Raw genomic sequence first — 21,726 nt, 5'->3', positions numbered from 1 at the left:
TACTTGAAAAAAATCACTTGACTAAATATAAGTCAAATCTGCTTTGGATCTCCATTGAACTAAAAAGCAATGGAAAATTTTCAGATTCAAAACTTTCTAGCAAACCTGTGTCACTCGTTTCCTTCAACAGCCTAGCAGCTTTTTAAAGGACCCCTCACTTTTCTGTTGTCACTGTTCCCAACTAGTAAGTTCTCTCTCCCTGCCTCCAATTATCTACCTTCCTTCTTTTTGCTCTCCCTCTGGACCAGGTAATGTTTGGTAGGGGGAGAAGAATAATTTTTTTTAAACAACCCCCTGCTTTACTCCAATTAGTTGAGGAACTGATTCCATGCCCACAGGTACAGTGCTGGGCGTGGAATCTTTGAAAACTCCAAAGCAGGAACAAATACGAAATGAAAGAGGACAGTATCCTTTCCTTCACTGCATTAATTCTGCAAAGCAGGATTTAGAACAGGGGGCTCCTGGAACAACTGATCATTACCTATTCCCTCGCCGACTGTGGAAAGGATAACCACTTATGCTATAACTCTTGGGTGGCATGGTAATTCATCCCCCTGTCTCATTTCACAACTCATATTAATTATTGAGAATAATTCCTTCTATCCTTATTGTTGGACATGGAACATGATGAGTATGGAACTCTGCTCCAAAAAAATTCCCATCAAGATACTACTGGGCGGAAACAAGATTGACACCAATTTCAGTCTCACGTAGGAGCATAGAGATTGCCAGTTGTGCAACAGCAGGAAAAGAGCTGGGCTGCCTCTTTGGCCCTCTGATGGTTTTTGCTCTGTTGGACTGTCTGCATCTCCCTCCTATCTGTGGGTTTTTCATCTCTTGTTTTGAGGACAGAAGGGCATTGCTAGAGTGGGTCAGTATAGTCCTCTTGATAAGCGAAGGAGAGGTTATAAAGTCATGCCTGTGATCAGTAGTGAATGGGATGAGAGTGAACAAATTGAAACTTAACCCAGATAAGAAAGAGGTGCTCCTGGTCAGTTAGGACCAATCAGGGAGCAGGGATCCAGCTTGTGCTGGATGGAGTTACACTCCCCTTGAAGAGGCAGATCTGTAGCTAGGATGTACTCCTGGTCTTGGATCTGAGCCTGTATGCTCAGGTGGTCAGGAATGTGTTTGCACAGCTAAAGCTTGTGTGTCAGATATGCCCATTCCTTGAAAGATCTGAACTAGTCATAGTGACACATGCCTTAGTTACCTCCCATTTGGATTACTGTATTGCAGTACTATAATGGAATATTCGAGTTACCTTTGAAGAGTGTTTGGAAACTTCAACTGATCTAAAGAGCTGCAGACAGATTGGTAATTGGTTACAGGGAAAATCAGATGTCCAGGTATAGGAAGGGTAACACCTGGCTTGTCAGCTGTGCATATGAAAAACATCTAGGAAACTACAAGCTGAATATGAGTCAGTAGTATGATGTGGCAGAACAAAATGATGCAGTTCTTGGCATTCTATGTTGATAAACGTATTGAGTCTAGCTAAAAGGATGTAATTGGCCAAATTTCACCTGGAATAGCATGTCAAGTTCTGGCCACAACAGTTTGAAAAGGATATTGACAAAACTGAACATGTCCAGAGGACAGCAACAAAGATGATAAAAGTTCTCTAACAGCTGAGAGTGTTGAGTATATTTAAACTACAGGCCAAGATAGAACATGATAGCCATCTTCAAATATTTAAAGGGCTGTCAGGTTGAATTTGGGGTGATCTGCTAGAAGATAAGATCTGAAAAGTAGGCTCAGATTAAAGGAAGGGAGATGCTGACTAAACATTAGTAAAAATTCCCTGATGATAAAAGCAATTTGACAGTGGAATGATCTTGAAGTGGGCTAGATGTGCATTGGCAGGGATGTTTTGGCAGTGGATTCTTACATTGGTGAGGTTTGGACCAGTTGGCCTTTGGAGTTCTTTCTACATTTTGGTATTTCTGCAGGATGCCATGCTTTGCCTATTTTTATTTCTGTTGCTTCTGCAAACAAAGTGTGTGCAGGCTTTGTTTCTCTTCTGGATCATACCTGGCTTCTGTGGCTTCAGGGCAATTCTTCCAGTTTGTTTCCTGCTGTGTATTTGTTCAGTTTCTCTCTCCATTTCTGGATGGTTTGTTGCTTTTATAATTCATTGGTTAAATAGTCTTATTTCTTTAGCCGGTTCGGCACCCCATTGGGTGCAATGTCTTTTTCGTTGGTTTTTCAGCTACAGCTTGTCTCACACTGTGAGGCTTCTGCCACTATTAGTGGAGAGAGGAAGTTAGGTAGAAGCCCTACTTCCAGAGTCTGTTGAGAGGACTTGCCCTCAACAGCAGGGGTCGAATGACCCTTTCACAGGGGTCGCCTAAGACCATCAGAAAACACATATTTGAATGTAGCAATGAAAATAATTTTATGGTTGGGGGTCACCACAACATGGGGAACTGTATTAAAGGGTCAGAACATTAGGAAGGTTGAGAACCACTGCTCTACAGGATGTCCTCCCATCTCCAGAGAGAAGAAACATTTATAGTAAGTTGAAAGTTTGATTTCCATAGCAAAAATGCATGTCAGTATCTTTTCTTTCTCCACTAGATAGAAAACTATAATTTGGTTTGTGTAAAATAAAGCCATTGTGATATAGTGATTTGAATATTGGACTAGAACTCTGTCAGTTGCCTGCTATGCCATATAAGCCCACTGAAAAGCCTGTGAAAGGATTGCTATAAGCCCCAGGATTCTGTCCTGGATCCAGAAGTATTTAACATCTTTATCAGTAACTTGGATGAAAGAATAGATAAGAATGCTTATCAAATGTAGGAGGAGTAGCTAATACTCCAGAGGAGAGGATCAAAATTCAAAATGACTTTAATAGATTAGAAAGTTGGGCCAAAACTAAGAAAATGAACAATAGAGAGAAATGTAAGGTACTGCAGTTAGGCAGAAAAAATGAAATGCATAGAATGGGGGACATCTGGCTTAACAAGACTGCATGTGAAAGGGATTTAAGAGTCCTAGTAGATGACAAGTTGAACGTACGTCAACAGTGTGTTGTAGCAGGTAAAAAGGTCAATGCAATTCTAGGCTGCATCAACACAAGTATAGTGTCTAGATCAAGGGAAGTAATAGTGCCACTCTATTCTGCTTTGGTCAGGCCTCACCTGGAATACTGTCGGGATCAGTGGACTCAGTTCAGTAACCAAAAGAACATCTTAGTGTGATTTAAACAAAAGATTTTATTATAGGAATTGAGACAGAAGCTTTGTGTTGGAACTGAAAAGTTCCCCCCCTGAATCATACATAAGAGTTCCCATCATCCAGCCCCCCTCCCAGCTACGATCCCAAGCCTTTGATCTAGATCAAAGTGACATTTCATGTTTCCCCTTTCCTTTCCTGCATTATCATTGAATTGCACTTAAAGAAGGAGAGCATCCCTGGTTTACAGCCCCGATTCACTAGCAGGAGCAACAAGGTCATCAAACTACAAATCTCTCTCGCCTTTGCCCACTCCTGTTGTTTCCTGAGCTTGGCTTCTCACAAGATTCCTATTCCCCTCTCAATAAACCAGCATCTATCATAATGCTATATCACCATGTCATCTTACCACCACAACATATCATTATATCATCATGACAGAACCATGCATATGGATCTGACAGATACTTTGTTCAGTTCTGGGCATCACAATTCAGAAAGGATGTTGAGAAGCTGGACCATGTCCACAGGAGAGTGACCAAAGTGGTGAAACATCTGGAAACCATGTCATATGAGGAAAGACTTAGGGAGCTAGGTATGTTTAGCCTGGAGAACAGAAGGTTAAGAGGTGATATGATAGCCTTGTTGAAGTATTTGAAGGGATGTCATATTAAGGATGGAGCAAGCTTGTTTTCTGCGGCTCCAGAGAATAGGACCAGGAACAGTGGATACAAGCTACAGGAAAAGAGATTCCACTAAAGCATTAGGAGGAACTTCCTGACATTACGGACTGTTTGACAGTGGAAGACACTCTCTCAGAGAGCGGTTGAGTCTCCTCCTTTGGTGGTTTGTAAACAGAGGCTTGATGGCCATGTGTCAGAGGTGCTTTGATTCTGTGGTCCTGCATGGCAGGGGGTTGGACTGGATGGCACTTGTGGTCTTTTCCAACTCTTACGATTCTATGATCCTGTGTGGAGTACTATTGTTCAGCCTTGATTTGTTCTTGAAACTGATGGTAGTAGCGGCCACCTCTGCTCTCAGAACACCAACTTATACATGTGCCTGGAGAATGTTCTGAGATTGTCCTTGTCAAAACTCTAAACTACAGTGTCAGAGCATGAACATATTGCTGTCACCAGTTTCTGGCACCTCAGACCCATGCCCCACGCCAGAGTTACCAGAACCCCTACAAATCCACTTGCTGTCTGTTAGAGGCTTTCAACAGGACACTTCCTCATAAGGCTACTTTCTCTGCCCTTTTTTAGCTATTATAATTCTTTCATGTCTGTAGATGCAGCATCATTTTTGGGACTTGGAGATAGTTTTGTCTATCATTGTATCTCCCTATGTTGAGAGCGTGAGGCCTCTGTCAAAGGATTTTCTGTATTCCTCACTACATTAGCACCTAACAATGTGTGTTCTCTGGTGACCAGCCTCTTAAGAAACATGCATGACAGGATGATAGCATCCTAGTTGGTAAGCTGGAGACAACACATACTTCTTGACATCTTTCAGAGGGCAACTATATAACAGATGAGGCAGCTGAAATCAGGGATGAAGACTGGTTGCCTGGGGCACTTTTTAATTCAGCCTTTGTGTGCTTTCTCTTCCTTGTTCCTGCCCCCTCTTCTTGTGTAGCCAGTCCATAAATGCAGCAAGTTGGAGGAGGATATTATTTTGTCCTTTTCCCAGTGGCTTACATACGTTCTGTGCTGTGGGAAGAGAAGGGGGCACCAGGAAAGGGTTTCTCTTCATCCCCAGCCAGTTTACCAGATATACCTCAGTTTTTGAAGTTCGCTGTGTTCCTGGGTATTACTATTTTAATAGACTATTTGGTAACAGAGGCAGAAATAACACAGAAAGAATAGATTCCTATACTACACATGCACACACCAAAGGGCATTTCAACATGTTACAGCAAACTTCTTGTTCAAAACTGATATGTACATATGAAATTAAACACCCAGGTCAATCCACTTTTCTTAAGATTTCCATGGTGGTGGTCAGATGCATAGATCTATGCTTTTTTTAACATGCTGAGTGTAGCTGATGATGCAGGCTTATCTGCTTCCCTCTTTTCTCTGTGCTTTGCTGTTCATGCATACTCACTATGGGAATCTGGTGGCAGTTGCTGTTCATCTTGTCTGTTGTAAGGCATACATACAAAGCTGTAGTGAGATCAGCTAACCTTATTGCATTGTTTACTGCAGACACACTGCTTCAACACAACACTGAAAGTCTGTGTTTCTCTAGCTCTTCTTCACCATCCTCTGAAACAGGCATGGTTTCCTACCCCATTTCTTAGACTGAGGGATTGAAGGTCCTTGCGACTTGTCAGTTAATTTTGGGGCAGCATGTCAGGACTTACCAGAATAGATCAGTACAAGGTGTTGGTCATTATCTGTAAAGCCCTACATGGCTTGGGTCCAGCATACTTGAGGGAACGCGTCCTCCCATACAATCCTTCCCACGCACTCAGGTCCTTTGGGAGGAACCTACTCCAGCCAAAGAAAACCAGGCTGGTGGTGTCTTCCCAGAGGACCTTTTCAGCTACCGCTGCTAAAATATGGAATGACCTGCCGGAAGAGAGCCACCATATTACATCTTTGGAGGTGTTTAAAAAGGCGCTAAAGACAGATCTCTTCCGACGGGCCTTTCCAGACTAACCTCCAGCTAAATTAACGAAATTGATCCATTTACTCTTGCACCTCCTCTCCTGATGGTCTCTTGGAATACAGTGGAACCTCCGATTCGGATCCCGCCGCGTATGGCGATTTCCGCCTATGCTCGAGCACCATTGTAAACAATGGGGCTCGTGCATGGCGGCGTGGAGGTGCGCGGGGCGCAACGGGCGCGCGCGCCCATTCAACTGAATGGGACGCGCCGCCCCTTCTGCCCTGCGCGCGTGCCGCGGCTTGAGCGCATATGCTCAAGGCCACGTATGGCGCGCCCGCCTATGGCGAGGTTCCACTGTAATTCAACCTGTGTCTATCTTTAGTTACAAAATTTGTAACTAAGAACACTGTACTGAGAATATTGTATTGTATCTTGATGTTTATGTGTATTTTTAACAGAAGGAGGGAGGGTTAAGGGAATTAGGGAAATTTTATTATTGTCTGAATATCTGTTTTTATTGGACTGTTGTTACCCGCTTAGAAGGAAGGGAGAGGCGGGATATGGACAGGTTGCTTACCTGTAACAGTATTTCTTCGAGTGGTCATCTGCGAATACATACAAATGGGTTTCACTGCGCCTGCGCAGTGCTGTTCAGAAACTTCTGGAATCACTGGGCAAAGTTTACTTTGCAACATATAGAAACTTTTTGGCAGTAACTCCGCCCACCCGTTATAAGGCCCCTGCCTTCCCGCTCTTTCCCCAGTTCCGCAATTTTTTCGCCAAGCAGGCGATGGAAAGAGCCAATAAGAGCAGGACACTGAGGGGATGGACGGGTGGGATTTGTATGTATTCGCAGATGACTCGAAGAAATACTGTTACAGGTAAGCAACCTGTCTTTCTTCTTCGTGGTCTCTGCGAATCATAGAAATGGGTTTAGACTGACAAGCTTAGGTAAGTGGCAGAGGGAGTGTCCTGAAACCAAAGCTATGGTAAACCAAAGGCATATTTATTGGAACAATAAACACCTTGAACCATAAAAAGAGTCAGCCTTTTTGTTGATGGACAAACCAAACATAGCAATAACATTGCTAAACCTGAGAAGGGAACAAGAGGTCGTGCAAGACCAGTCCCATAGAAATTGTGCAAATCAACAATGGACAAATTGAAAACAGTGACATCTGTACATAAGTGCTGAAACACAAACGCTCAGTAGTGCAATCAATGCAAACCTGAAACCAACACAGCCCTCCCGAAAGCTGCGTCTCGGATGGCTCTGGTGTCCAACCTATAGTGCTTTATAAAAGTCAGAGGTTGGGACCAGACAGCAGCCTTGCAGACATCCTCCAAGGGGATACCCAACAGGAATGCAGAGGATGCTGACATTGCCCTTGTAGAATGGGACCGAACCCTGCCAGGCAGAGGTTTGCCCAACAGTTCATAGCAGAGGTGGATGGTACCGGCCACCCATTTGGAAAACCTCTGCGCAGAGACAGGCAACCCCTTCTTCGGTTCCGAGTAGCATTGGAAAAGTCTCTCGGACCGACTGGAGGCAGTAGTTCTGTCCAGGTAAAAAGCCAGCGTTCTCCTGACATCAAGGGAGTGCAGGGACCGCTCCGCATCCGAAGTCGGATTGGAAGCGAGGGTAGGCAACACAATGTCCTGGCACATGTGGAAAGCAGGCACAACCTTAGGCAAAAAAGTAATGTCTGTCCGAAGGACCACCTTGTCTTTGTGAAACCTGAGGAAGGGCTGGTCCCGTCGCAAGGCACAGAGTTCGCCCACACGGCGGGCAGAGGTGATGGCCACAAGAAAGGCGGTTTTCCAAGTTAATAGTCTCAAGTCCGCTGTGGCCATCGGTTCAAAGGGCCTGGATTGGAGTGCAGACAGCACTGCTTCCAGGCTCCAAGCCGGTGCTGGTACCGACACAGGAGGATACAAGTTGGCACAACCCTTAAGGAACCCCTTCACCAAGGGATCCCTAAAAAAGGAAGCCCTCCCCCCGAAATGGTACTTAGCACAAATGGCAGACAAATAGCACTTGATGGATGCGAGGCAAAGCCCCTCATCCAAAAGCGCCATCAAAAACTCCAGCACCACTGGAGTGGACACCTGAGCAGGAGACAAGCCCTTTCGATCAAGGAAGAGGCTAAACCTCTTCCATTTCAGGGCATAGGACCGCTGGGTGGAAGGTTTCCTTGCAGCCAGGATCACCTTTTTTACCGCCTCCAGCAGGGCAGTCAGGGCCGTATCCTCCAGGCCACCAGTGGTAGGCTCTCGATGTCCGGATGGAGAATTCGTCCGTCCTGGATCGACAGCAGGTCCGGGCGAGGATCGAAGCGGAGGAAGCATCTCTTGGAGAGGTGGAGAAGGGATGCGAACCAAGGTTGTCTCGGCCACCACGGCGTGATCAGGATCGCATGCGACCGGTCGGTTGTCATCTTGGACACCACCCTGATGATGAGAGGGAATGGAGGGAAGGCGTAGAGGAGCTCTCCCGTCCAGAGGAAAGCGAACGCGTCTCCGAGGGATCCGTCCATTCGCTTCCTGGAGCAGAACTGGGGACAGTGGCTGTTCCATCTGGTCGTGAAGAGGTCGATCCGGGGATTTCCCCAACGGTCGAAGAGGTCGCTGACCGTCTCGGGATGGAGCCTCCATTCGTGGCACACCGACGGAGATCTGCTGAGGCGATCTGCCAACTCGTTGTCTTCTCCAGGAAGATGCATCGCCTGGAGGAGGATCTGCCTCTGGATGCACCAATCCCAGATGCAGAGAGTGAGGTCGAGCAGAGTTCTGGACCTGGTGCCTCCCTGTTTGTTGATGTAGTACATCACGGTGGTGTTGTCCGTCCTCAGGAGGACCACCTTGCCTGCAACAGCGGATTCGAATGCCCTCAGTGCCTTCTCTACCGCCAGCATCTCCAAAGCGTTGATGTGGAGGAGCTTGTCCTGGGCCGACCACTTGTCCTTGATGACCAGGTCGAGCAGGTGAGCGCCCCAACCTTCCAGGGAAGCATCTGTTGTCAGAGTTAGATGAGGCTGAGGCTGAAGGAAGGGCATCCCGATGCACACGTTGCGGCAGTCCAACCACCATCTGAGAGAAGCCGCCACAGGTCTCGGTACCGTGAGCCACTTGGACGGGGGGGTCCTCCACCGGGGAGAAGACCGAGAGGAACCAGGACTGTAGGGGTCGGAGGCGAAGCCGTGACCAAGGTGTGACAGACGTCGTCGATGCCATGTGTCCCAGGGCGACCTGAACGTCCCTGGCCCTCACCCTCCTGTGGGAGATGAAAGGTCTGAGTGACGCCGCCAGGGCCTGGAAACGGTCTGGAGGGAGAAAGGCGGAGCATCTTTCGGAGTCGAGGATGGCCCCGATGAATTTGACCTGCCTGGTCGGTGTGAAGTGGGACTTCTCTCGGTTGACGACCAGTCCCAGGGAATCCAGGAGGTGCAAGGCGAACGAGACTGCTTCCCGCAGTTCCTGTTGGGACTCGGCGGTGAACAGCCAGTCGTCCAGGTATGGAAAGACCATGAAGCCCTTCTGATGGAGGTAAGCCACCACCGGTGCCATGCACTTCGTGAAAACTCTGGGCGCCGTGGCCAAACGGAAGGGGAGCACGTTGTAGTGGTAAGAAACGGGACCGACGGCGAATGCGAGGAATCTCCAGTGGGACTCCTGAATCCCGATGTGGAAATAAGCGTCCTTCAGGTCGATCGTTGCAAACCAGAGACCCTGATGAAGCAAGGGAAGAATGGAAGCTAGGGTTACCATTCGGAAACGCCGGTATTCAAGACACAAATTCAGATCCCTCAAGTCCAGGATGGGTCTGATGCCTCCATCCGACTTCGGTACCGTAAAGTACCTGGAGAAAAAAGCCCTGGCAAACAGGCCGGGCGGTAAAGGGGAGATTGCCCCCTTGCTAAGCAAAGTGCGCACTTCGTCGAGAAGGGTGTCCGAGGGGGGGGGGTGGACATGAAGACTCCGGTCTTGGGGAGCTCTTGGAACTCGAGGGCATATCCCCTACGGACGATGTTGAGCACCCACGAGTCTGTTGTGATGGAGGCCTAGGTGGTAGCAAATGGCCTGAGTATGTCCAGGAAAAATGGGGGAGAGGGGACGAAGCGCGCTAGACCCCATCAGTCTCTCTTCTTACCCTGGTCACCAACCTGCCGGCGGGGCTTTCGGTGCCGGGTAGGAAAATTCCGTCGGCCAGGGGAGGAGGATGACTGGGACGCGTGCCTGGATCGTTGAGAGCCCTGCTGGTGGAATTGGCGGTCCTGGCCAAATGGTCTGTAGGACTGGCCTTGGGATTGCCATGGGCGCTGTCTCTTGCAAAACGGGGCTGACACCGAGGATGACATGCCATGTTTCCTCGCGGCTGCCTTCATCTTAAACTTGCGATTGAGGCGGTCGTCGGTGTCCGTGTTGAAGAGCCCAGACTCATCGAGAGGCATCTCTTCGATAGCCGACTTGACTCCAGGAGTGAGATCTGTGCCCCTCAGCCAGGCGTGTCGGCGGAGCGCCATTGACGCCGACATCGCCCTTCCCACACAGTCAGTGATGTTGCGGCACGTGGTGATGAGCCATCCACCTATGGAATGGGCCTCGTCTCTGACCTCGACCAGCTTCCTCTGGACATCATCCGGGACGTCGGGAATCAGGGGGGAGATAGTCTCCATCAAGGACTGCACATAGGCCCCCATGCATGCAGTGTAGTTGGTGGCTTTGACAGCTAGGCAAGAAGCTGAATAGGCCTTCTTTGCCAGCCCATCGATCTTGCGAGCCTCCCGGTCTACTGGAGAGGTGGCCTGTTTGTGGGTGGAGGCGAGCTGCGAGCCCTCTACGATGGCCGAGTTCTGTCTTGGATGAGTTGACAGCCATGGACAGGACGCCGGAGAGACGCGGTAGAGGGTTTCCACCTTCCGCGAAGTGCTGACCAAGGCCGCAGGGTTGTCCGAAGACCGCTTGATGATGGTCTCCAGGGACGGAAGGAGAGGGATGCAGGGTGGGGTTGGAACCCGACCATGAACCCTTTGTTCCACCGGATCCCGGGCCGCCTCCTCAGGGTAAGCCAGCTCAATGTCCAGAGCCCTGGACATTTTGATGACGTGCTCGCTGAAGGATCGGCGGTCGTCAGTAGGCGACGCTGGCTCAGGGTGGTGCATGACCTGTGGAGAGTCCTGCGGTGACAGGTCGTCGTCAGAGGCCGAGTCAGGTGAAGCTGGCAACGGTACCGGTACAAGATCCGACTCGGTATCGGAGTGGATCACCAGGTGCTCCAGTTCAGGACGGTCCCGGCCGGGCCCGTGAGAGCGTGGTCCAAGCTCAAGCCTTGATGAGGAAGGCTTAGCTGCTGAGGTGGAAGGCTTGGAGGTAACCGTCGAGGCCTTGTCCTTTGGGGCCTGGTGACGGCGACCTTCATCAAACTTGCGAAGTGCCGTCTCTCGCGGGACCGCCATGTAATAACGGTCTACCTCCGAATCATAGAAGACATCAAGGTCATCACGGCCGACATCTTCGGACGGCACAGCATCCGGACATGGTACCGAGATCGGAGAGTGGACAACAATCGGGGAACGCTGAGGCGGAGCGAGGTCATCATCGTCTGAACCCACAAACTGGGCGGTGGTCAGCCCGGAGAGCGTCGGAGCTAGACGTGGGACATCATCTCGCACGGAAGAGTCCTGTGGCAGCGGAGTGGGAGTCTGGAGGGCCGGAGCTGGTACCGAACGCTGTGGAGTAAGGGGTTCAGCATCCTTATGGTGACTGTGTCCGTCGGAGGACTTGGAGGACTCCTTGCGTGGCTTCTTCTTGGGTGGCTCGGAAGAAGCGGAGTCAGAGTGTTTGACCTTTTTGACGGGCCTGGGCACCTCCGGGGGAAAGAAGGGGTTCTCCTGGAGTTCTCTCATCCGAGATGAACCGGCTGATGACACAGAAGCCATCGGGGCAGAGGTTGACGGACTGGAGACTGCAGCCGTCGGAGTGGTGAGGTCTCCTCCCTTAGCCTTCTTGGAGTGTTTGGGCTTACGGGACGGAGCCGAGGTTGACCGGTCGGTCCTGACCTTGGAGGCGGAGCCAGCAGCTGACGCCGGAGCCTTCGAACCCTCGGTCCCCGACAATGTGCAGGGGCTCTTTGAGGGTTTGGTGGTGGTACTGGACCTATCTGGGCTGCTGACCACAGAAGACGACTTGGTGGTGGCACTGGGCTTGTGAGAGCCGCGGTCCACTTTGGCGGGGGTTGTTAGCACCGGAGGGGCCGAAGCAGCGCTTGTAGGACTCTCGCGCGGGGCCGGGACAGGAGCGGCAGCCGGGAGGGAAGGAGCCGAAGCCGGGCGGGAAGTCTCCCCATGGATCTTACCCTGGGCGATCGCCGAAGTCAGGCGGGATTCACGGTTCTTGCGCGCCTGCGACGTCATAGATTTGCAGAGCGAACAGGATTTCATGTCATGGTCGCCGCCAAGACAGAGAAGACACGAAGAGTGAGGGTCTTGGACCGGGAGTTTGCCTCCGCAGACATCACACTTCTTAAAAGGAGGCGACATCGTGACGGGGCGATGGAGAGAAGATGAAGTCGAAGTCAAGAGCAGTCCGAGGTCAAAGTACAGTGGGGGCAGTGGTCAAAGAGAGTGGTCAAGAACAGTCCGAAGTCAAATAGCCAGTGATCCAATAACAGAAGCAAGAGCGAAGTTCCCTAAAGCAGCAAGTGCGGCGGAAAAAAGGAACTGGGGAAAGAGCCGGAAGGCAGGGGCCTTATAACGGGTGGGCGGAGTTACTGCCAAAAAGTTTCTATATGTTGCAAAGTAAACTTTGCCCAGTGATTCCAGAAGTTTCCGAACAGCACTGCGCAGGCGCAGTGAAACCCATTTGTATGATTCGCAGAGACCACGAAGAAGAAAAATAAATACTTTATCATCATCATCATCATCATCATCATCATCTTTGACAATGGTCTCCTGTGGTGAAGACTTTCCAGGCATGTCTGATTTCCTAATTCTGTCCTGGCTCTTCTATTTTCTTCTGACACCCACTCAGTGCTTTGGTTATCTAATCAGAGGTTTGCATCTTTTTTTTTTTTGGTCAGTATACTCAAGGATAGTGCACACCCCACTTTTAGAATGCATCATACTAACTGTTGTCAGGTGTCTAGAGTACTAACTCTCAGGGTGACCTGAGAACATTCTTTGTGCTTTTTATTTACATGCTTTAAATGAACATTGTTTCTGATAAGGCCTGGCATGCCACCTTAAAATGCTGATTTTGGTAAGGCTAGGAGATGTAGTCTATAAATCAGAAACGACTTGACAGCACACAGCAATAACAAGGAAATATATGCTTATATGAAATTAATGCAGTAATGACTTGCTTAAGAAGTGCTTAAGATTTTACCCTTGAATGCATGTTTTACACACATGTCTATTAGAGTTGAAAAGTTGCTCAAATAGATGAGATTGTCATGGATAATTAGATAAGTATAAAATGGCCAGAAATAAAATGAGGGACAAGATTGTGAATATGTAAAAGCCTTTAGGAATTGTCTGTATAATGATTGTAGCAGACACTGGAAAACGATGTGATTAAGAAGAACCTGATTACGATGATATAGGAGAGTGTTAGATGTTCTTACATGTATTATCTATTGCCAAGCTTGTTGAAGAGCTGAACAGAGATATAAAGCCTCTATGAATGTCCTAATGAATATATTGTGATGGCTATATGACTTACTATACAATGCCATAATGGAGTAATGGAATAATGACTTATGTTCTATGGTATAAAATAATTGTTTTTGTTTTGTACTTTCAAGTCTTTTCTGAGGCTGAGAGAGTGTGACTTGGCCAAAGTCACCCACTGGGTTTCCAGACCAGAAAGTTTGTAGAAATTCTTCAAAATCATTTTAAATTTAAAATACTAGTTTGGATATCAGGGGAAAAATCAGACGGGCATCTAAAGACTAATCTTGTTTTCTTTGTTTTTTTGTTTGCTTGTTTGTTTTTTAATCATCATTGTGCCCTCTGCAATCTAGTTTGGCTAAAGCTTCCAATGCTAGAGCAAATAACAGAGATGGAGTAGGAGCCTCGCATTTTTCCTCTTTGGCTTCTGTTGCTGCCTAGCTGAAACACTTCCTTGTATAAAAAGAAAATAAATATACTTAAAATAGTATTCTTCTCCCGTTCAATAATTGTTATGGCCATAGAAGCCTCAGTGTTCCTTCAGAAAAAATAAAAGCCTATTAATAATGCCTCCACTGCCTGAGCCAAACAAGTACTAACTTCCCCCTCAAAAGTAAAAACCCATCCTTCCCAATTTGTTTCAACCAAAGAACGAGCCTCCATTCTTTTCACCCTTTAAAATTCTCATATAGTCAGAACCAATAATTAGATGCGTAGTCAAAAGAGAAGACCACACGTTGAACGTATGGATTATAATTTAGAATGGTCAAAAGAACAAGCCATTGAAAAACAAGTTGCCAAAAAACAGGGAACGCTTGTATATTATGGGTAGTGAGGATATAGGGCACTTCCTCAATGCAGAAGCCCCAAAGCCCTTTCAGTTTGATTGCCTTGCTCCTCTAGCTCCTCTGGCCCTTCTTTTCACCTTTGTTCCCTGCTTTGGCCTACTGGGACTCTTCCCTTTTTCTTTATTCCACATTCACCCTTCTGCTTTCTTTCCTTTTGTGTTTGTGTTCCTGTTGTGCTTTCCTGTTGGACATCTTTAGTTTGTTCTTTCTTTCGCATAGTAAACTGGTAATGGAAGATTTAAAGCTTGTTTAGCCAAAATCTAAAGCTTTAGCCTCTGAACCTTCAGAGATCCTGAAGAAAAAGAATCTGAAGTTGCTCTTAAGAAAGTCCCTGAGGCAACAGCTATCTTAATCAGGGTGACAGTTTCTGGTTCTTGTTTGTTAGTGTTTCCCTACTTTATATGGAAAGTACTTAGATGCTGTATCAAACTGTCTGCATGAAAGTCTTGTGAAAATTTATCAGGCTCCTCTGTTGCTTTCCGCTGATATTTTGGATTCTATTTTTTTTCTCCTTCTTCCAAGGATATAGTGGCCATTACTGTGGTGAGATATTACACATGGATGAAATATTGGGAGATGTGTGTGTATAGTCTCCATTAAGGAACGTCAGCTATTAGGAAATCATACCCTAAAAATTATAATAGTAGAAATGAAAATGGGGGCAACAAAGGTCCACCAGTACCAGGAAGCAGTAACCAAGAGAAATGTTAATCTTCCATCCCAGAGCTATCTAACAGCTCACATTCTGAATAGAATAAACATGCAGAGATAGAAATTGCATATGCTGAAGAGCAGGAAATTCAGGGTTCCTTGACACCTAATACTGTGGGCACCTGCTGAATGTTATTTCCCACAGTGGGGTCAAAGTCTAGAAGAAGATGAATTTTGTTCCTGTCCTCTCTCAAAAATCCATGTGTACACGTAGGAGTTCTGCTAGGGCACTGTCTCCCACCACAAAATGGAGGCTACCCAGTGCATGAAACATGTTGAAAATAGTTGTGTGATAGTTACTCTGAAAAGTCTTATTTTCTATATAGATAAGGAGAGATATAATAAGTATGTCACACGTTCTTCTTCTTTGTGGTGTCTATGATATATGGATCATTCTATGCATGTGCAGAGATCTCTGGGAGCCTCTAGTGCTGCATTTTGGTGATAAGCCTGCTCCCTTGCCACATACGTATAAACCTATGAACCACTGAAACCTAGTGCCTTTGTTACCAACATCATAGAATCGTAAAGTTGGAAGAGACCACAAGGGCCATCCAGTGCAACCCCCTGCTATGCAGGAACTCTCAGTCAAAACATACCTGACAGATGGCCATCCAGCCTCTGTTTAAAGACCTCCAAAGAGTCCACCACTCTCCGAGGGAGTGTGTTCCACTGTTGAACAGCCCTTATTGTCAAGAAGTTTCTCCTAATATTGAGCTGGAATCTCTTTTCATGATAGGATCGTTAAGAAGTCTCAGGAATTTGGCATTTCTCAGTTGGTCAGGTTTTTTTGCTCTCCAGGGGCTCATGGCCTTAAGATTTTCTTCAAGAAGTGTATAGGCTGTGGGTAGAGGATCACATTTTTGTACAGTCATGCATATTGTCTCCTCTACCTGGGTGAAGACAGGGTGGTTGACTCATGCTTATTTTGCCAGATCTTTACTTGGGAAGTGTGGTGAAATAGAGCTTCCCATCTTAAGGTATTTCAATAGGAAGGGACCCTCCAGATGCAGGTTTTGCAACCTAGAATAACCCCTTCATATAGCTTCAGTGGCATAAAGAATTTCTTGAGGGGCTACCTAGACTTTCATCCTCCTAACTGTGGACTGCTGCCTATGTGGAGCCTGTCATTGGTCCTTGCTTAAGCTTTTAGTGTGCCCTTTGAACCAATGGCATCCTGTACTCTCTACCTGCTTTTCTGGAAGACAGCATTCCTTGTTGCTATCACAAGCCCGTAGGGCCAGAATGGATCTGCCTTACTTGTCCTTTCATGGGGACAAGATGGTCTTTCCAGAGACATCTCTTTCATCCCAAAGGTGACTTCTGCTTTCCTTCTTAACCAGCTACTGGTGCTTCTTCCTCCATCTTTTAATCTCAAGCACACCCTTCACATCCCAGATGCTAGACAGGCACCCTTGTTTTACATATCTCGGACAAAGCAATTTAGGAAGTCTCAGCTGCTTGTCACCTTGATGTCTTTCTGACTGAGTGGTGAACACTATCCACTTCGCCTAATCCCTTACTGGGAAACCTCTTCCACAAGGTATCAAAACTTACCTGACTCAGGCACTCTCCACTTTGTCAAGGTATCTCAGAGAGATTCCTTTCCTGGAACTCTGCTGAGCAGCTACATAGTCACAATTAAGAAATGGTGGACTTGGAATTCAGTTTCACAAAACCATATGGATTATACCTGTGTGGGTGAAGTGCCAGGGTTACTGACAAAATGCAGCTCTAGAAGCTCCTAAAGATCTCTTTGCAGGCCCTGAATGTGAATTCACAAGTGACCACTTGAAGAATCACAGTTACAGCTGACAACCAGTTTTTAAAATCTATTAATTTATTTATATCTCACCATCTAGCTGAAAATCTGAGGTTGGTGTAAATAAAAATTCATTTAGAACATTTTAAAATATAACAATCTACAATAAGATTAAAAGCATGTTAAATCTATGAACATTCTTTTCTTGGGTAGTTTGCCATGTAGTTGCATGATAAACATCCTCAAGTCAATATATATCTATATTTTTTAAGATAAACTGTTAATGAATTCATTCTTTTTTCAGCAATAACGGTATGGGTATTACAGGACTGAACTACCATGTGTCACAACAAAGCACACATGCCCTACAAGTCTAGGATTATGACACTTGTAATTTGTAATTCTGAAATTTTTCTGGTACATAATAAATGCTGAGTGTTAACTATTTTTTTCTTTGCTGTAAATGACCAGGATTATGGGTTAATTAATTTGTAGTTCCTTTCCAGAATTGTAGAGATTGCTGCTTGCCATTCTGCTCACACTTCTGCTGCCAAGACACAAAATGGCCTAGTCTACATGTGGGGTCAGTGCCGGGGCCAGTCAGTGGTTCTCCCACATGTGACCCACTTTTCTTGCACTGACGATGTGTTTGCATGTTTTTCTACACCTGCTGTTATGTGGCGTCTTCTCTCAGTAGGTAAGTGCTTACCTGGGCAACTTCTTCTGAGGTCTGTGGCTCCCTTTGCTGCATGTCCCATCAGTGAGTGATGATGGAAGTTGCTGTCCAACAACACACCCTTTTCTATTCTAGGGGCATGTTGTGAGTTAGCATAATTGGGAAGAGGAGAGTGTTGCGTAATGCCTGCCACAGAATGAAAAAGCTTACAAATTCTGAAAATGGCAGAAGCTGTGTCTTTTATATGGGGCATAACTGTACTTGTTTTTATTGCTACTGCTCTCCATATATTTTATTTGTATTGTACCAGCTCATATTGTTGAAACTCCGTTTGTGAACCAACTCTATATAGTAAGTTCTGCTATAATGTCTGTTTTTCCAGACTAATTGGGGGTCTTTCTAATTTTCAGGGAGGGCTCCAGAGGCTTGGGGGGCATACTTTGCCCACCCCTGCCCATAAATACTTATCCTTATATTTTTGGATTGTATGAGTTTACAATTAAAATTTATTAATTAACATGTGTGGCAAATGAATATCTTAACTATTATTAATATTTTTTGAAATCTTCACTTGACCCTATGTCTCCCATAAGTCTTTTTACTTTTAGAGCATGATTTTATGTAGCACTGACTTTATAAGGAATGCAACTATCATGTTACAGCAGAACTTACAGGTGGCTCTCTGTATCCACTGATTCTTTACCCACAGATTCAACCATCCATGGCATGAAAATATTCAAAAAATGTATAAATTCCGAAAAGGAAATCTTGATTTTGCCATTTATGCCCATTTTACTATGTTGTTGTATTTAATTGGACCTGAGCATTCATGGATTTTGGTATCCATGTGGGCTCCTGGAACCCAGCAGATACCATGGGCTCACTATACAGCTGCAAGCATCTTCTCCCTTTCCTTTAATTTTGTAAAAAGCTCCCCTCCCTGATGTCGCCTACAGCAGTTGCTGGTGCCAAAATGTAGCCCTCAACACTGTCAGGAGTGCCCAAGCATAAAGTGGGAAGTGTAGCAAGTTGAGGGGAAGTCAAAAGGATATTTTTTAAAATGCTGGTGCTAGCTCCCACTCAAGTCAGTGAGTAGACTGCAGTGATGATTTTAATCACTAATTGGCCTTAGCTGCCCAACAGGAACAAAACAGGAGATCATTGAAACTCTGATGTATTGAACATGAATAGAATGGTGAGCACATTGTACCCTGTTGCCCCCTGCAACAGGAACAGGTGACCATATCACTAAACTTTACTTCATAGCTTGTTTGTTGTGTTTTTCAAACTTTGGTGCTTTGCTGTAATTTGTTTCTCTTCTGTCAGAATTCCCACATTTGGATGACACAATAAGCAACCCTCTGAGTTTGTTCAGCACAAGAGTGAGCAATTATTCCAAAGTTCAGGGGCCCAGCACACCTCTTACCAGCCCATGAAAAGCTGCACCCCTTTCCCCTTTCTCCAAACATTTGCTTGAATAAAAATGTGCCTCCCTGGACTCTTTCAGGAAATGGCAGGGAGGATTTCCTCCTTGTGATTGTTTTAAGCCCAGAAAAAAGCAGAAAGTGAGCTAGAAGTCACAACTGGTTTGGCGGTAGCCCAGAAAGAAGGGTACAGACATGTGACATTTTAGCCCATACGTTCTCTGATGGCACAAAGGTCATTTTGAGTGAAAAAGTAATGGTTGGGGGAGATTGTAAAAAGGCCTTCATAGTGGACCAGGCTCTGCACATTTCCTGCCCCTTGTTTTGCCACTCCAGCTGTAATCCAGAGCTGTGGGGCAGCTTGTCTCAGCCAGCTGCTATAATGGCATGCCAGGGGTTCCACGGTTTCTTGGCTTGTACCATTGTCAAAATGCACCCATTTGCAGTGGCTAGTCTGAGATCTTGGTTTACCTGCTCACTAGGGCAAATGCTTAGAAACAAAAGAAACAGAATTTGCAAAAGAACGTGATTTGTTTGTTGCTGTGTATTTCATCTCTGTATTTGGTGAACTCAGTTACCATATCTGCCTCAAGACCTTGGGGTAGAAATCAAGATGGAAGATGTACATATTTTTATCTTCAATTAGCTTTTCCTGTTATGGAGTCCAGGCTTTAATTGAGGGGTGCTATTGTAGACCTGCTATTTTCCAAGCTGTGAGTTCTTCTGTGTGTAAACTGTGCATTGTTTTTATTGTTCTGATGTTTCATCTTTGCAGAGCATGAAGACTTCCTAACAGTGACAGAGTCCCTGAAAAGAGAATTTGATAGCCCTGAAACCTCGGATCTAAAATTTAGAGTAGATGGAAAGTTCATCTATGTACATAAAGCTGTCTTGAAAATCAGGTGATATTTATGTTAAATAACCTAATAGTAGCTCTAATAACCCAAGAGACAATCTGATGTTCAAAATATCTTATTAATTCATTTATTAATGACATTATGTAGAGTTGATTACATTTGGAAAGTTGACAGTAGGTCTTAACAGAAAACATATTGGCCTAGTGCTTTCATTTGTTTCTGTATTTGCTTTAAAATGTAATGCATTGGACAAAATCTCACTTCTGAGGCTATGACCCCACTGTACTTTGGTCATGGAAAAATATGGCTTTGAAAAATAACATACTATTTTTCAAGAGTTTGCACTGCTCTCTTCCTCTTGAAGCTCTCTGTATACACCCAAGTCCCTTCCAGAGAGTCCCTAAAGCCTGTGGACCAAATGTGGGAGCTACTGTATATAGAGAATGGGCATTCAGATTCCCAGCAATGTCTGTTCTGTTAGTGCAGGGATGGGTGGGAGAGAGAGTAGCCATGGGCTACACACTGACCCTCAACGCTGTTTTTTGTGGTGCATGACCCCTGCCACCCCCAAAAATATTTTTTCTGCCCAGAATACTTTCTTTCCCATCCCTGGATATTTCCAGAAGTGGTAGTTGTGTCTTTTGTGGTCAGTAGGCCCCCATCTCCTCCCACAAAAAAGGAGAGAGACAGATGAGGGGGAGGGGAGGTGTTCCAGTAAAATTAACTGGAAGTGAACTGGAAGATTTCCAGTTTTGTTGTTGAGAAGAGTGTTATCTCCCCCCTCCCCCCGTTCTTGTGAACCAGGGGGGCATGAATTGAAGTGCTTTCTGCTTGCATAACACCCCTTGTGGGCACAATCCATTGCCATAGTACGCATGCATGAAAATACTGGGGAGGAGTGAGTTCAGGTAAGAAGACGAGCAATTCTTGAAGAATGGTTAACGTATATACTCATGTATAAGTCTAGAAATTTTAGTCACAAAATTGACCCTAAAAACCTAGGTTGACTTATCCACAGGTCAATGTAAATACTATACTTTAACTCTTATTAAAAAGAGAACTGTCCCTGGTGAAAGGCAAGAGTGCAATCTGTCCTGGAAGCACTGACCTCTCTCTGCTTTCTCTTCCATCCATCCTTTAGTGTGAGCCAAAACCATTATGCCTGCCCGAATTTTGTAGGTTCTTTGACATTGTTTTCCTTTGCTCCATCATTTAGATCCTTTGTTGCCTTCCCTTACGTTTTACCCTCGACTTATCCAAGGGTCATATCAAAATCCATAATTTTGCCCCCAAAACCTGCCCTCGACTTATATATGAGGTCGACTTATAGTTGAGTATATATGGGTAGTTGCTGCTTCTGGCCTGAATCCTGTTGAACTGACTCCTGTTAAACTATAGAACTCCAACTGGAGTAGACTTATTGAACCAGTGGGGTTTGTTGTTGTTGTTGTTGTTATAGTTTATTTGTATAGCGCTGTAAATGTACACAGCGCTGTACATACAAATGATCAAATCAATAAAAATAAAACCTGCCAGTGGCATACATTCTAGAAAATACATATAAAACAATATAAAATAGAATTGGTTAAAATAAGCAGGCAGCAATTTAGATAAATATTGTCTCCCCATTCAGAAATTAATTCAGGGGCTTTGCTCTAATTAGGCATACTTGTAGGATTTTGTGTGATCAAAAAATGCTGGACAAAACCCGAAGGAAAGCGGTAAACTGCCTTGAAAAGAGTGTGTCCCAAGTTCTTCATACTTTTTGTTGCAGATGTGAACACTTCCGTACTATGTTCCAGTCGTACTGGAATGAGGATATGAAAGAAGTGATAGAAATAGACCAGTTTTCCTATCCAGTATACCGTGCTTTTCTAAAGTACCTGTACACAGACAGCGTTGACCTGCCACCTGAAGATGCTATAGGTAGCACTGGGGCCTTGGGCAATATTATGGAAGGGGGAATAAGATGTTCTGGGGAACTG

General features: G+C 45.7%; 1 protein-coding gene across 2 annotated transcripts in view; it reads left to right on the top strand.

Annotated features, from left to right (window-relative positions):
* The window catches only part of RCBTB1 (RCC1 and BTB domain containing protein 1), a 52,486-nt gene that overhangs the window by 17,796 nt on the left and 12,964 nt on the right, over positions 1–21,726 (top strand). For both annotated transcript variants that reach the window (XM_089519055.1, XM_089519056.1), the window contains exons 8-10: positions 17,291–17,481; positions 19,660–19,786; positions 21,516–21,667. In XM_089519055.1, coding sequence (XP_089375181.1) covers positions 17,291–17,481; positions 19,660–19,786; positions 21,516–21,667 — 470 coding nt within the window. The remainder of the gene's footprint in view (positions 1–17,290; positions 17,482–19,659; positions 19,787–21,515; positions 21,668–21,726) is intronic.

This window comes from Sceloporus occidentalis, unplaced genomic scaffold (genome assembly GCF_023333645.1).
Source record: "Sceloporus occidentalis isolate IW3139 unplaced genomic scaffold, rSceOcc1.0.p SCAF_4, whole genome shotgun sequence".
NCBI lineage: Eukaryota > Metazoa > Chordata > Lepidosauria > Squamata > Phrynosomatidae > Sceloporus > Sceloporus occidentalis.
The sequence above is the reverse complement of the archived record's forward strand: the minus strand, read 5'-3'. Positions and strand labels throughout refer to the sequence as shown.